Below are 17,243 nucleotides of genomic sequence, written 5' to 3'. Positions count from 1 at the left end.
GCTAAAACTGGATCTCGGTTCAGAATTTCATGTCAACCCAATACACACAAGATGGCGGCGGTCATGTGGAGCCGGTGCCAGAAAGTTCATGGGAGACTTTCGCGCCTCAAGCCGCTTCAAAAGCATTCGACATCATGTTTTTTCTCAACACAAGTGGTACAGGTTGACAAAGAAGTTCACTATCCACCGATCAAACCCCGGTATCCGCCCGGTGAGTGGGGATATATGGCTCCCACAGTCGCCTGGGAATGGCAGGACGGAATGGACGAAATCCGAAAGACAACGAGTCTCAAAGATCGATTGAAAAGACTGTGTGAAATTCCTGAAAGGCACATTTGGAATATACAAGCGATGACAAACGAGCCGTATATGCTTCCTTACCAGCAGTACGTAACAAAAACACATCTAATCAAGGGTTTGCCGGATCTGTACAACACAATGGATGTAGAGAAGGAACTGGACAATTTAAGACCAGCCATTATCGATCTAATTTTGTTTGAGAACGGTGCCGTTGATAGAGAGAAATGGTTAAAGAAAACAGGACAATCCTGGCTTCACAGTAGCCACAAAGCACAGTGTTTTGTGGGACAGCTTCTTCATACATTGATGAGTGGATTGTCTATGTCTGGAAAATGTGACTATCTGATGAAGGGACAGTTTGATGAGAGTGTTAGAGTGGCGGGTCATTGGCACCGGCATGGTTTACGCAAGAAAGGAAAACAGCACCCACTTCACCCCAGGCCTCAGCACGCTGGCATTCAGATTGACTATTTGGCGGATTGCCAGATACGGGTGGAGAAACCCTTAGCTCCGGTAATAGGCGTATTTTAAAATTCAATTTATGTGATAGTTTCGTGCATCAAACCATAGGCTCCCAGTGTGATCCCACTTAGCCCAAAAGTAGAGTCCAAGGATGGCTTATATTTACTGATCTGCTGAGACCACTACCATCCTTAGACTGCACAACCAGTGCATTGAAAATCACATTTTGTTACAGTATGGTCTGTTCATAGGCCGAGACATACTCAGATTTGTGTACATTTTGCAGGTCGTAGCACTGACCTTTGATTCATAATTCTTGAGAAAAACACAGCCCTTCAGTCATGCTGTGAAAATGACATCATATAAAAACCTTACTTGAGTATTCCAAGCTAAAGAACAGCTCAACACACAAAGGTGGTTAACAGTTTTGTTTTGAAAGGTTATTGAGTAAAGCAAAATTAAGGTATAAGTATGAAGAACCAGATGCCTGTTAAATAAGAAGAAATTGATGCTTTGACAGCAGTTTGTGTGCCGTGACATGACATGTCAAATCAAAGGCGCAGACGTAGCGCTCGAAAACAAAAGCTTCAGGTGTAAATTGTCACTGTCATGACAGTTGTGAGTATGGCACAATAGCTAGATATCCAGGACATACCACTTGTATACACCATGCAATAAGCTTTCTTGAATTTTCACTCCAAAGATGCTATTAATCAAGTCAGCAGACATCCGGATATTTGCCGTTTTACTCATGCCCACACACAGTGATGAAAACATTGTCGAAATAACACAAACAAAAGTTTGCACAATTTATATATTATGTCGTGAAGATTTTTCTGTTGTCTAACATATAATAATTTTATCAGCTGTACTTCTCAGAATGTCATCCAGTGTTGTTCCCCTATATCTTCCCATGTTTTCTTTTACCTCTTTGTCTGCTTGCCAGGGCCTTGTGTGCGTGAAGTGCCCAGATATGTGTTAGATTTCAGTTCACTGTCCTTCCCATTAGGAAATGCTAGATATTACAAGTGCTGGGGATGCGATCAGCACAAGCTGGTGTAGTTTATAGACCTGTACAAACAAGTGTATGTCTGACCATTGATGGACCCATTGTGATTACTACCTCCTCCATGTATGTACTGAATGTGTAGGGTTTGAAAGGATTTCCAAAAGGTGACTGCTGTGAAGGCTTGTAAAAATACTAAGTATTTTTTTTTTAAATCAATAAATCAATTAAAATTGAAGACATCAATTGTTTTATAGATGATTTGGTGCTGACTCCATTTCAGTTCCTTCCTAAAGAAGACGTCGTGTGTAGAGAAGGGCACTACCCTGACTATCAGTATGACCCTGTTGTCATGGGCCTATACTCTCACTTCACCAAACCCACACTGATTGCGGGTAAGTTTGAATGTGCATGTTTGGAAGTACATTAATGACGGGTATTGTAAAACATATGATATATTTTAATATATTGATGCATGATTACCGTTGAAAATAGAATCCATTCAGTAGTACGTTTATTGATTTTCAGTCAACAAATTATCTGTTTAATTTCTTGGAGGAACAACCAATATGTTAGACACATCGCAACTGCTTAAAGGAGAAACACAAGGTATTGTATTGTGTTTCTTGCTTTTTTTGTTATTATGTTGGATCATCCTTTGTAACCCTCAAGAACGAGTAACGCATCATAATATGGAATTTTTAGAAGTGTTGAATCTTTTTTTTTTGTCTTTTTATGTGATTGTTCATATGGAAACACTAACTTTGCCGCTTAGCATTGCACACATGTAGATCACAGATATTATCTATGTAAAAAGGAAAGCACATGGTTTGACACACCTGACTATCGGATGAGGTTTTATACGTGCCACATAGTTGTGTTAGTGAAGGATGACCCTCAGTCCCTGCCCGAGAATGTCGCAGTAGTTATACCTAAAAAATGTTTCAAGATTCTACACATATTTAACTGTTCAACTCTTTTATTTATGTTTTCTTCTTTTTTTTTCTGGTAAAAAAAGATGGGGAAGTAAGTTAAATGTTTACTCAGATAAGTACTTTGACGAATATTCTTTAATGCAGGTCACTGGTCAGAAGATCCATGTCCATTTGGCCTCCTCTCAGCACATGTCACCAATATGTGTCACCAGTTGGAGCCTAAGTTTGGTACAGATGTTGTCAGGGATATCATAACTGGCTATGGGATCCTGGCAGCCTTCTCTTGGCAGCTATCTCTGGCTCATTACCAAGGTAAGTGAGGGATATCAGAACTGGCTACAGGATCCTGACGGCCTTCTCCTGGCAGTTGTTTCTGGCTCATTACCAAGGTATGTGAGGGATGTCAGAACTGGCTACAGGATCCTGGCAGCCTTCTCCTGGCAGCTGTTTCTGGCTCATTACCAAGGTAAGTGAGGGATATCAGGACTGGCTACAGGATCCTGGCAGCCTTCTCCTGGCAACTGTTTCTGTCTCATTACCAAGGTATGTGAGGGATATCAGAACTGGCTACAGGACCCTGGCAGCTGCCTCTGGCTCATTACCAAGGTAAGTGAGGGATATCAGAACTGGCTACAGGATCCTGGCAGCCTTCTCCTGGCAGCTGTTTCTGGCTCATTACCAAGGTAAGTGAGGGATATCAGGACTGGCTACAGGATCCTGGCAGCCTTCTCCTGGCAACTGTTTCTGTCTCATTACCAAGGTATGTGAGGGATATCAGAACTGGCTACAGGACCCTGGCAGCCTTCTCCTGGCAGCTGTTTCTGGCTCATTACCGAGGTATGTCAGGGATATCAGAGCTGACCAAAGAATCTTGACAGCCTTCTCTGGCTCATTGCCAAGGTAAGTGAGGGATATCAGAACTGGCTTCATGATCCTGGCAGCCTTCTCCTGGCAGCTGTTTCTGGCTCATTACCAAGGTATGTGAGGGATGTCAGAAATGACCACAGAATCCTGACAGCCTTCTCTGGCTCATTGCCAAGGTATGTGAGGGATATAAGAACTGACTACAAAATACTGACAGCCTTCTCTGGCTCATTACCAAGGTAAGTGAGGGATATCAGAACTGGCTACACATTCATTACCAAGATAAGTGAGGGATATCAGAACTGATACAGAATCCTGACAGCCTTGTCTGGCTCATGACCAACGTAAGTCAGGGATATAAGAACTCACTACACGTTCATTACCAAGGTAAGTGAGGGATATCAGAACTGATTACCGGATCCTGACAGCCTTCTCTTACTCATTACCAAGGTAAATGAGGGATATAAGAAGTGACTGCAGAATCCTGGCAGCCTTCTGGCAGCTGTCCTTGGCTCAAGGTATGTGAGGGATATCAGAACTGGTCACAGCATCCTGACAGCCTTATCTGGCTCATTGCCAAGATATGTGAGGGATATCAGAACTGACTACAGAATCCTGGCAGCCTTCTCCTGGCAGCTTTCTCTGGCTCATTACCAAACTATGTGAGGGATATCAGAACTGACTACAGGATCCTGGCAGCCTTCTCTGGCTCATTACCAACATAAGTCAGGGATATGAGAACTGGCTACACGTTCATTACCAAGTTAAGTGAGGGATCTCAGAACTGGCTACAGCATCCTGGCAGCCTTTTGTGACTCATTACCATGTTTAGTGTGGGATATCAGAACTGGCTACAGCATCCTGGCAGACTTCTGTGACTCATTACCTAGTTAAGTAAAGGATCTCAGAACTGGCTACAGCATCCTGGCAGCCTTTTGTGACTCATCACCAAGTTAATTGAGGGATATCAGAACTGGCTAGAGCATCCTGGCAGCCTTCTCCTGGCAGACTTCTCTGGCTCATAGCCAAGTAAAGTGTGGGATATCAGAACTGGCCACAGCATCCTGGTAGCTTTCTCCCAGCAGTCGTCTGGGCAACAATCTGTGTTGTTTCCAAAATCCTAAAACTTATCTAGGTCAAGGCTTTTCCATTATCGGTTGTAAGATACTTTTGACTGTTGGTATCAAATCTTGTTCTGGTGTTTCAGGTTTTAACATGTACTTGGATTTAACCTACCCGTTTTGTGGTCAGAGCATTCTGACCAATGGGAAAAGTTTTCGCTTCATGGCGTACCAACTGAACACACTTCACCTGTGGAAGGACGACCAATCAAATCCCATCAGAAACATTTGCTGGCAGACGGAGGAAATCAACATGTTCGACCGTGTAGAGAATGGAGAGGTCAAGGGACTAAATGATGATGTGCTAAGGATAATTTTACGTTTTCTCATGAATGCACCTAGAAGTGATGATATTGATTTGAAGCCAGCATTTACAGAAGGATTTACCTCCCCGCATCTACAGTGGCCGTACATCGCAGACAAGCCACCTCCACCTGCGCCCGTAAAGGAGCTGCCACTTTATGTGGAATGACTTTACAACAAACCTTGAGAAAATCGTGATAAAGCGGATAACGTTTGTCTGGCAAAGTTTTAGACATTCTTGGGAAATTTGTCTGATTCAGTTTACTGTTTATGAAAGTGGTGTAAATTGGCATGTACATCCCTAGAGTAGAATTCATTTGGTTATTGAAAGTACATTCATGATGTTATGTGTTTTTGTATGTGTAAAAGGCTTTTGTCACAATCCTTTTGTTTTGCTCCCTCCAGGATTTGTTGCAGAAAAGTGGGCAGAGCCAGGGGGAAACCCACAACCATCCGCAGGTTTTTGCCAGACCATCCCACGTACGGCCGTGGAGGAAGCCAGCTTGGCGACAGGCTCCTGGGTCCTTGCGCTGCGCTGGCGTGCTAACCCCTCGGCCACAGACACCGCCCTAATATCTTTGAAATCGAAAGTCTCGAACCTAAGATCAAACTTGTTTATATCTATTTTAAAACAATGGAAGGTAGACGTTGGAGATGTGTTTGATGGCGAGTTCCATTAATCAAGTCAGTGGATGTAGCATGGATGGAAGCCGATGACCCATTATATGAGAAGCCGTCACTGGCCAATAATGACAGGGTTGTGCTGGGAGAGCTGGAACAGAAGCCACTTACGACGTTTGTCAACCTTCTGCGGGAACAGAAGCCACTTTCGACACTTGTCAACGTTCTGTGGGAACAGAAGCCACTTTCGACGCTTGTCAACAATCTTCTGGAACAGAAGCCACTTACGACGCTTGTCAACGTTCTGCTGGCTGATAGTTTTACCTGCACAAAGCCCACACTCTGAAATATACCAAATGAATGGAAACGGGACACGAAAGTACGGCATAGTGGTTAATGAAAACAGCAGTGAGGCAATCGTTACAACTCTCCCGTCAAGTCAGATCTTCCCGTATCATGGACCAGTAACACGTGGAAATGTTCAGTATCATGCATTACTAATCCGCTCAAGATTAGGTTTATGAAATTTGTCTTATAGATTGGAAGAGGCCAGAGTCTCGCTATTTCACAAAGATAACAGAATGTGTTAATAACCATAGACCCATTTCAGTTACAATTAATGAATGGGTATGGCTTAAACTCCACTCAAACAATGTCGCGAGGAACCAGTTACAATGAAACTCAAGGCAAATGGTTGTAAACGGGTAGAAGTTTCGTGTTCCGCACCAAAATTAGCGTCCAATAAAGCTTCCGTCAACATCGATAACCACCGCTCTAGTAAATGTTTACATTTTCACGTTTGAAGGGTTTGCTTACTCGACATAAGTATCTGACATGGCTGACAATGTGATCTTGCTGTCTTAAAAAGTAACGGTATCCTTGGATTGGTCCAAATGTTACTTTACCAACTAGGAAACAAGCACCTGATAAGCAGTGTCATATGCATATTTTGAAGACGTTTACGAGGTCCTATCTAGGGTGTGAATAGAGGTAGATAGGATTCCGTTCAGTGCAACTTGAGCGTTTCAGATAGGTTGAAGGTTTGATTCGGCACATTAACCTGAGTACTGGCGTATTGTTACCTCCTGCGAGGGTTATGTATGGGAAACTCGTGTGTAACTCATTTTCTCCCATTCTTGATAATCATGATAAGCTGTCAGTAAAGTTGAGGAAGGTGGCTGCACACAGTACAGGACGTGGACCTCTGCATCTATATAGTATGTTTTATTCACAGATACCCTGCTGAGAAATTTGTCCAAGTCTCCTGTTTACCGCTAACTGTCAACGCAGCTCTGTTGGATGCTAAATGTGTACAAATGGAAATCAGGTAATTTTGATAAGTTTTATAAATGCAATTTTATTTGAGTTTGACGATTAAAAACTTTGGCCGCAAATAAAATATTTTCCAGACATTGATGTAATCTTTACACAACAGGATACAAAAATAATTTGACATTTTCAATATAAATATATTCTTAATTCTTCACATATATAATGAAATAAAAAGAATTAACATTTTAGGACAAATTCTAATAAAACACCTGTTATCTGCTAAAATCTGATAAGACAACTGACATCATTCTTACATAACACGTTTTCTCTATCAATGATTTAATAAGACCCCAACAGATTCATTGATAATCAATTCATTTTGTTTCGCCTAAGCAATTTGCGTCAGGAATATGTCCATTTGGCATGAAGTGGCTTCAGAAATTTCTCTGGGGTTTTGGGAGCTTCTGAAATCCTTGAATTCTAGCTCGGGGTCGGCAAATTTCGCCATGTAACATTTTGGCATATTAACACTTTCCTACCGTACCAGTATGAAAACCTTCATCCCGTGCACACTCGTAAATCTTTAGCCAGGCATTTTCAAATATGAGTTCCCATACTGGAAAGCCAATGCGCTTGTTATTAGGAACGTGTATAGCTCATGTACGTCATTCCCACACCTTTGCTTTCGCATCCATGTGCAGGATGGAATCTGTCAAATGTGGACGAGCAGATAGCCTTGGCTACTCACTCGACATTGTGTATCTGTGAACCTCTTGTCTCAGAACCCTGAGCTGAGGTATAAAGGCTTTTGGACATCTTCAACACTACACTATTCAGAATCTCGGGGTGGACGTCTCATTGGGTGCCTGGTCAGCCTCTGGGACATACTTGGATTTTCTGTCCAGTTCAGGGACAATGAACACACTAGGGTCCTCGGCGGACTGGTAAAAGGCGGGTCCGTTGTCATAGATGGGGTTTGTGATACCGTCACGTTGGCTGTAAGGCATGGATTTGGACACGAGCTGCCAGGAGGAAAATAAAATTGAGACTGTTAGTACTAACGTTTATATCAACTGACGAACAACGATGACGAAACTTACACTGTCCGAAGCCAAATTGCCAAGGCTATGTACCATTAACAGTCAGAGGCACAATTTAACGAGTACAAATATAATTGTCCACCGCAAGAAAAAAGCCACGTAGGTGGTTAGTTTTGTGGGGGAGGTGCCTGGGGTAAACCACCGCCAACTGCCAGGTACCTAACCTCCTACCCTCTAGCCCCAACCGACACAGAGGAGTAGGCTTGAGCACGCGATGTCGCCTGTCAAGGACGTGACAGCTGGCAGTGATGTGGGAGGAAGGACGTACGTCCACTGCGTCAAATCCACCACGTGTATGCTATAGTAGTGAAAGTTTCTACGTGGTTGTTCTAAACCCCCAGAATTCGGTACAGCATTTTGTTCATGTTTCTGAGGGCTACTCACCACGACTCCGTTAGGGGTTCGGACGTCTTTCGGTCTGGACCAGGGGTCCTCAACAATTTCTGCATGTATGATCAGCTTTCGGTGTTTGACCAAAGCGGGCCCCCAGTCAACTGTTGGTTTGAAGAGGCTCCTAAATCTCTGTAAAACGAAACATCCGGCATGGTCATAACACGGCGATGTACCTAAATAACCCCAAGACTCGACGGGATTACGATAATTCCTGTTAGACAGAAATGACACATTGCCATAATGTATTTAAAAAATACAGATTAAAATCCTACAATCAAATCCCCCATTTATTGCTTTCGTATAATTTCCTTGACTGAACAATCCCAACGTACTTTTTACAGTTACAATTCTTTTGTAGTTCAAGATCTTTCTTGAGCCAGAGGAAACCGTTGGTGACGTGGTCGAAAGTTCATATGAAGTTTTCGGACGATTAGCGGAAGAACCTTACCTCGCTGGCTGTACCCGAGCCAGTGACGAACATGATGATTGGGGTGATGATAATGGCAGCAACAACAGCTAGTGTCATCAGCCAGCCTAGGGCATTCGCCCACGTGGGGAACTGCTCGTCTCCGTATGTGGCGTCTTCATAATCGTATAGCGAGAAACCCAGGATGAACTGAAGCGAAATGGTGAGATTTTATACACCACTACGGGTAGGATATATGTGTGGTGGAGAGATAACGCTTCATGTTTGGAGAGGTATAGAATCATGTGGTTATATACAAAGCTCGAGTCGCTTTAATCAGAGATGTGGCCAGTGTTTTGATCAACACTAACAGACATGACTAAGTAACCAAGTGCTGATAAATCAACTTACCAAGACCCCCACAGGGGTAAGGATTAGCCAAGTAAATCCCCACCAGAGACGACAAACGGTCCAGGTACAACAACAACAGACTCTGTTCCCCAACATGACTTCAATATCTCCCAGAAACCTCCAGATACCTGCACACAGTAAACAGTTTGTCAGAAATCCGGGGTAGTGAAAAGAGGAGAGGCTTGTTACGTTAGAAACTGCTTGACATGAAACATTGAGCGGGATAGTTCATTAACCGGTGTCAAAACAGAAGCGCAAGTAACACATTGATCTGGTAGGGAATCACAAGTGACACAATGACCTGGGAGGGAAGCACAAGTAACACAATGACCTGGGAGGGATGCCTCTTGACGTGGGAGGGATGCCCCTTGACCTGAGAGGGATGTCTCTTGGCCAGCTTCGTGTCTCTTTAATTACCGTATATGACACTGCTAAACCTAAATATTTCTTTAAGGCAAAATACCATAACATTACAAAATTTGGAAGGTGTTAAATACCACAATCCCGTGGACAAGAATCAAAAGCATGAAGATGACTAAGGACCAGGAATATGTCTGACTGTGTCTGACTGTGACACGATCACGTTGTGTACATAGAGAAGTGGGCTTACCATAGACCAAGGACACTCCCCAGCATTCACAAACAGCGATGATGAGAACATTCCAGCCTCCAGCATAATGGTCCATGATTTGTAACCAGTAAGCACCAGCCTGTCCAAAGACGAGCATTACAAATAAGTTGACGAGGAATATTTTCAAGCTTTGGCTCAGGAAACTTACAGCTTACAGTTAGCTGACACAACAACTTTTTAAAGGTAGTACGAGGAATTTAAGAGAGACCAGTGTGTACTTTGAACTTCAATAACAATGCTGCAAAAGCGATATGTTTTCAGCTGAGAAAAGAAGGAATTGAGATGATCAGGATTTCTCTTACATTAGTACACAGAGTAAGCCCCAGGACGAAGAGGGTCACGCAGTACATAAGGTTGGTCAGGGAACGATATGGACGAACACACGGGAACTGGTCCGAGATGGCCGTCGTCACGGTCTCCACTAATACAAACTGAAACAACAACAACAGAGTGATTTAAACGGATTCCGGTTGTCAAGATTTGGATAGAGCTATGTAGGGTAGGCAAAAGCGAAACGACAACTGCAAATTGGTTATCAAGTAAATTGTGAACGCGTAGTGTAGACCAGACTGTACATAACATTCGGAGCCAGATACCTGGTTGCTTTGTAAGATGTTCTTCATATGCTGTTGACGAGTTGTTTTCACCCAAATGCACTCACCCAACATCAGGTATATAGGCAAACCTGCCACGTCTATTGCGTCAGACTCGGTCACATATGTACACAGGTGTATTGTAAATTTGGGCGTGGACATGACCTACCTGACTGTCGAGCCCGAGGGTGATGAGCATGAGGAAGAAGAGAATGGCCCAGACCCAGGAGGCCGGCATGCTGGCCACGGCTGTGGGGTATACTTCAAACGCCAGCGTCACCCCTGTACATATACAAACGCATCTTTATTATTCAAATAACTTTCACTTTCTTCATGGCCTCATCCCTTTTCCATAGGCATATTTGTCCACAGCGGATGTCGTGATCGAGTAATCCTACAGTCCAAATATGTTCATCTGACTAAAGACAATTCCAATCTCAAAACCGACAAGAAAAGTTTCAGGTTTAAGCAACATGGCGGAAACAATCTGCTGTCACCCGGAGTGCTTCAAGCCAAAACAATTTGCAGTCCTCCAAAATTACCGCTATTGAAAATAAGAGCGAATGGCAGACAATTCTAAAGACGACTAACGAGGGTGGGGATCGCACAACGTACCACTTTTGGCCACTTCAGACACGGGGATACCAAGTTCATTGGACATATAGCCCAGGAAGGAGAAGACCACAAAGCCGGCGAACACGCTCGTGGCACAGTTGCCAATCGTCACGATGAATGTATCTCTGGTAGGAAAGAATGACCGGTTAATTAATATATTAGAAACTGTTAATTATAAATTTTTAATTGACTTATGAATCCTATTGTTCTTAGGTACTGATTGTGAGTTTGCGAATATTAAACTAGATTTGTGGAGTGTATCACTAAACGTGGCGAATAATTTTACATCAGGCAAGAAAAACAGTTATTTGCCGAGTTGGAAATTTGTTGGTGCGGCATCTTACCTGACGATATCATTGCGGAACTTGTTGTAGCTGGACAGAGCGATGAGACCTCCCCATGAGGCGGAGAGAGAGAAGAAAATTTGTACAGCGGCGTCTTTCCATACCTGCGGGATTGAGGACAGAAACAGATTCCTCAGAGAGTAATGAAAACAGACCGCCGATAGTTCTGATCAAATGTAAACTGAATGAGTTTAAGAACGGTATGGCCGTATCTGTCATTACCTGACGCAGGTGACGTCAGATAATGATGTCCATGACCATATTAAAATAACACATGTTCAGGGAAAACGTAATTATCACGTGATATTAGGAGAATACTAGTGATACCAGTCAGAGGCTTCTTTACGAGCACATGCAGTAAGAGGTTGTCGAATGGTTACGGCTGGTGCTTACCCTGGCGTCCCTGAGTCTCTCCAGATTGGGGGTGATGTAGAAATTGATTCCGTCCATATACCCTGGCAATGTGACCCCGCGGACGAGTAAGATTACCAGGACGATGTATGGGAAGGTCGCCGTAAAATACACAACCTGCAAACGCATTAAGTATTCCATTAATTGGATGTGCTGAAGTTTGCTGTGACAGGAGTGAAGGCGTGGAGTGAAGGCGGGGGGAGTGAAGGTATGTCGTCAGTAGTGAGAATAATAATAATATTATGTAGGACTATAATAACTGTAAAATGTTTACCCTACGTGTGGTTCATGGTGCTTCAAGCACCTTACTGTCAGCTGAGGTATACGACCACTTCTGGCAAAAGGCCACAACGTATAAGATATAGCAGAGGAATGCTCAAGACGTAATTGTGGCCCATAAGTTCGAATCCAGTGTTAGCCCATTTATTCATAGCGAACTGAAGGGACAGTATGAAGGTCGTATTGCCAGAGTTTGTATGTGTAGTCATGCTGGAGATAAGAGTGAAGGATGTACACGTATACAGTGAATGGCCTACCTTCCCTGATGACTTGACGCCATTAATGAGTGCCAGGTACACAACAACCCAAGCGGCCAGGTAACACAACACGAGTTCCCAGCGTAACATCCCCACATCTCCAATCCCCGAACTATCGGTGATCCCCAGCACTACAGCACTGTAAGAAACAGATAAAACATTACAGTGAATGATTGCTTATGGTTTAACGTCGTACTTAGCAATTTTTCAGTCATATCAGGGGATGAAGGAATCCTTGTAGTGTATGCAATGTGCCTTCTTGTTGCAGGACGGACTCCCATCGCTCTTTTATCTAGTGCTGCTTTACTGCTTCACTTGAGACCACTTAAGCAGCATGTAAGCCGCCCGCCCGAGCCATTATACTGATACGGATCAACCAGTCATTGCACTATCCCCTTAGTGCTGAACGCCAAGCGAGGAAGTCACAACTTCCTCTGTTAAGGGCTTAGGTGTGTCCCCACCCAGGATTGACCCTGACTCTAACGCCCCTGAAGCGGGCGCTTTACCAACTGTGCTGTTGGGGTCGGTCAAAGCATTAGACATCTAAGACAAGGAGTGTGGTATTGTAATAGGTGTGAAGAATTTAGCTAAATGGTAGTTCTATCAAAGTATGAAGCGCACACTTTGTATAATGATCCAGCGAGTGGTGATTTGCATAATGATCCAGCGAGTGGTGATTTTTAAACTATAGTTGGTCCCGAATACGACCGCGTCCATTTAGTTTTGATACGGAATTTATTGACAATGAAGCGAAAATCACCTAGACCAAATATTAAATATACCCAATGTATATACAAATTTTATGTTGCATTTAGTATGATATTTAACATGAAATTAGAAACACGTATTGATGCATAAAGATGGTATGTGGTTATACTTTGGATTACCAATACATCAATTCATTTGGTCACTTTAGAGAAGACTTTTTCTAAAAGCTTAAGTCATATGTAATCAGCCATACGACTACTGAATAGGGATGACGGCCATAAATATGATAAGGATAATGTCTCACATAGCTGATGCGCTGATGTATAAATCTACCTATACCTACAGGCCTACCTCTCTATAAGTGTTTAATTACGACACTAATCTGATAAGCTCCATGTTTTTACGTACTTGAGATAATCGCCTGCAGGTGTAGATTTGCTGATACCGTAAGACTTGGCCACGGTTTGGTTCCAGATACCGTAAACGGTGCCATTCTGGTAACACACACCGTTGTCTGAGGCGTTGTAGAAGAGCTGAGTACAGTTATCAAACGTCACGTCCGTCAATTTGTCACTGCAATCTGGAAACATAACACAATTGTACATGTACATAAGCCTGTCCTATATTCCAATGCCATCCCGACGGTCTAAGATATGAGTTGCAAGAATATCAACTCGACATTATTATCCCATTCCAGTATGTTTTAATCATTCTAGACTAGTGTCTGATGTTTGTATAAGAATAAAGTGCAGTTGACATCACTATTTTTTAACCTAATTCTGCTTAAGCCGTGCTGCTACGGGTGTGCAATTTGCTACTATCTATATACATTTACATGAACAGTTAGAATAAATCCTAAATGAGGTAAACTGACAACAGGCCGTATTTCGGGCTGTTTGACCATTTGTCAGCTAGCACAACTGTCGTCGGTACACTGTCGGTAATTCTCTCCGTGCCGTATGTCTTAATTATATAGAGTATGTGTGTTGTCTTACATGGCGAGCTCCAGTCTCCACACGAGGTCCAGGGTAACTCCGTGGTGCACGAGGCGAATAGGTAATAGATGGACCATGCCAGGATCATGTTGTAGTAGATGGCCACCAGACACGAGACCACCATCATGGCAACACCCACACCTGGCAAAATGAAAGTGAAAGTGAAAGTGTGAAGCATAAGGTACTACTACAGACTCGACACCGCCAACATGGCAACACCCATACCTTGCAAAACGAAAGTGAATGAATGAGACGACAAAAATAACGTGAAACATGTGATATGCCTATAAGACGGTAAGGCCCACACATAAACAAAGCAAAGTGTCAAACACGTCTCATTCATGACAGAATAACGGCATTGCTATAATGTTGCATTTAAGCTGGGCCGGCTCCAGGGGGGTTATGAATACTCCATCGTTGAGAAGTCTGATGGTTACGAATGATACATTGTATGTAACATGGTATATTATTGTGGTTCCATGTTGTAGCATATTGAGATATATTTAGGTTACATTTCCACGGTTGTCACTACCTTTGAAGGCCGGCGCAAATTTCCAGCAGGTGAGCGGTCCCTGGCTGGAAAACTGTCCCAAGGCTAGCTCCAGTAGGAAGATCGGGATACCGACGAAGAACAGCATGATACAGTACGGGATGAAGAATGCACCTGTGAAAGTGACACACTTTGTCATTAATCTGACAAACACTATATACACTACAGGGTGAAGAATGCACCTGTGAAAGTGACACACACGACATCATTAATCTGACAAACACTATATACACTACAGGGTGAAGAATGCACCTGTGAAAGTAACACACACGACATTGGTAACTTACAAACTATTAGGTTTGTTTCACCGACCCTCAGTAAGCTATAAAGCTAACTCATTAAATGATCAAGTGAGTGGTGGGTTCATGAAATCGTAATCGCGCGATACCAACACTATAATAAATAACTAACGACGATTTGAGATACAGTGAGAGAACAACTCGAGTTCATCTCAAGCATTCTAATGTAAATATTTAATACCTCCAGCACATTAACTGTTGTAACCATACAGAGGTAGACTATACCTGTGTCAGAAAAATATACAAGCCCAGTACCTTAACGTTAACAATATCCTTCTGTGTAAACAGAAGGCGTGGTTTACCGAGGATTACTAGCTCCCAAACTTTGTTTATACGCTGTTGTTTATATAGATATTTGAACATGTACTGATTTAATCATTTAATGCAACCATTTCATATGAAACTGTAACAAAGAGATAAACTCCACTTACCACCGCCATTTTTGTAACAAAGATATGGAAACCTCCAGACGTTGCCCAAGCCTACCGCGTACCCCAGGCACGACAGCAGGAACTCCAGTTTGCTGCCCCAATTGCCGCGGTTGGGGCTCGTGTCACTGTCCACCTCATCGTCCTGTGTAGAGGTAAGCAGAAGGATTATCTCAGCACCGTTCGATCGTGTCATGTGGTCAGAGAGATGCGTTACGTATTGGTAGGCTAGATCTGGGAGGGCTTTAAATCAGAAGAGTTTAGTACCAAGTGATTTCGTACACATGTTTATTCTGCACGCGTAAATCTTGGACGGACTTATGATTTCTGATCTACACTCTGTAGATCAATCTGTTCATTTTAACAGAAAATGTTGTCTAATGTGTGTTATATTTAATACTAAACTGTGCTGCAACAGAATACATTCTAGCATCAGTTCTGCTAAAATTAATAGTTTAAGTTTCTTAGTGTCGCATGTTATACTTGTAAATCGCTTGGATCTGGTTTGGGTTTGAAATAACCGGATACCATCTGGCTTTCTATGAACAGCCCTCACTATGATCCGGTGCGTACCTTAGATATTTGAACAATCGTGATCGTGCTGACCATGCATACAGAGGTGGGAGAAACGGAGACAATATCGCAGTTCCAAAAGTCCTGTCAGCATTGCTGAAAATTGCATTCCGAAACTTTTGCCGGTTTGTTGTGGTAACGAAATCCAGTAATACTAACCCAGATTGAATTCGTTTTTCATAACTATCTTAATTATTCAGAAAATAACTGAATGATTTTTTTCTGGCTTTACGGCGCATTGCGAATAGAGTTGAGAAACATTTATTCACACATGATCATAGATTGTGATTGTTAGATTGTTACATTTACTGACCTTATTGCCCCTAAGAGCTCGCACGTCCCCTGTGACCTGCTCCACCTTATTCTGTAAATCCTCCACCGATGCCTCAATGCGAGACAATTTCTCGATGATGATCCCGGTGTCGCCGGGTGGATTTTCCGTGGACATTGTACAAGAGTTACCTGTTCCTAATTACCTATCTCAGGTATAATGGAATGTACGGTCACTTCAGTCCAGGTAACACAAGTTGCTTTTATCAATCTAACGTGCAGGAGTATGCAATCAATCTATGGCTTCAATCAAAATATCCAAGAATACACACGTCCTACGGTCAATCGGGTATACCGTTCTGATCGTAAAGCTGAGGTTCGTGCACAATTTATGCCTTCATCTGGGACAAGGGCGTGGACGTGCCCTGCTCTTACCTCACCGGTGCTGCAGTAACGTGTTAATTACACCCCGAGACAACTCCGTCTGTAAATTATTCAGAGGCGTCCTTGAAGTAGTCATTTATACAGATCTGACAGTCACACTGCGGGAAACGCCCGGCTGGAGGATTTACCGGTAACAATAGCCTGAGCTGTAATAGCAAGATGAAAGTTTTACATTCTCACACTGACATGCCCCTCCCTCTACACCTTCAAACCCCACCCCCAGGGGGCAGAGTAATCCACCAGAAGCACCTTTTGTTTCCAGTTTATGCACACAGCGTCTATCGCCAACAGAAGCCGGATTTCACACTGACTTGGCTTTTCCCCAGGAAAACAACCTGTTGGACAAGTCTGAGCCCAGATTCTACATTGTCCTCAGCAATTATATCACAGGTATCGGAGAGGTCTGGATAAACCCAAACCCAAAGCGGGAAAGCCAGCATGAAGTAAGCACCGAATAACCATGGGGATTTCACACTACAGCCTACAGCAACCGTAACCAGAAATTACACACGATCATTACAACTGTTATGACAGATATGTAGCCAGTTATTTTCATTAGCTGATAAGTAGACATTGGAAAATTAGGATCCAGTTCACAGAAATTCATTCAACAAAGACTTTCCAGAATATGAGAAGACACTGACTGCATATA

The 17,243-nt window shown here is 43.0% G+C and overlaps 2 protein-coding genes across 2 annotated transcripts; one reads left to right on the top strand and one right to left on the bottom strand.

The window, feature by feature from the left end:
* Nucleotides 1-22: 22 nt before the first annotated feature.
* On the top strand, nucleotides 23-5,319 carry LOC135472684 (large ribosomal subunit protein mL65-like). Its single transcript, XM_064752310.1, has 4 exons — nucleotides 23-813; nucleotides 2,052-2,163; nucleotides 2,848-3,015; nucleotides 4,775-5,319. The coding sequence occupies exons 1-4, from the start codon at nucleotides 52-54 to the stop codon at nucleotides 5,158-5,160; spliced, it is 1,428 nt and encodes a 475-aa protein (XP_064608380.1). The 5' UTR covers nucleotides 23-51; the 3' UTR covers nucleotides 5,161-5,319.
* Nucleotides 5,320-7,155: 1,836 nt separating this feature from the next.
* LOC135472347 (sodium-dependent proline transporter-like) lies at nucleotides 7,156-16,325 on the bottom strand. Its single transcript, XM_064751816.1, has 16 exons — nucleotides 16,181-16,325; nucleotides 15,308-15,547; nucleotides 14,560-14,691; nucleotides 14,028-14,168; nucleotides 13,441-13,612; nucleotides 12,325-12,463; nucleotides 11,771-11,905; nucleotides 11,378-11,481; nucleotides 11,034-11,158; nucleotides 10,588-10,700; nucleotides 10,128-10,256; nucleotides 9,805-9,904; nucleotides 9,195-9,322; nucleotides 8,826-8,993; nucleotides 8,369-8,506; nucleotides 7,156-7,906 (listed from the first exon to the last, which is right to left on the bottom strand). The coding sequence occupies exons 1-16, from the start codon at nucleotides 16,323-16,325 to the stop codon at nucleotides 7,718-7,720; spliced, it is 2,298 nt and encodes a 765-aa protein (XP_064607886.1). The 3' UTR covers nucleotides 7,156-7,717.
* Between the last annotated feature and the right edge of the window lie 918 nt (nucleotides 16,326-17,243).

Source organism: Liolophura sinensis, chromosome 8 (genome assembly GCF_032854445.1).
Source record: "Liolophura sinensis isolate JHLJ2023 chromosome 8, CUHK_Ljap_v2, whole genome shotgun sequence".
NCBI classification, from domain to species: domain Eukaryota; kingdom Metazoa; phylum Mollusca; class Polyplacophora; order Chitonida; family Chitonidae; genus Liolophura; species Liolophura sinensis.
Note: the sequence above shows the minus strand (reverse complement) of the source record. Positions and strands in the feature narration are given on the sequence as shown.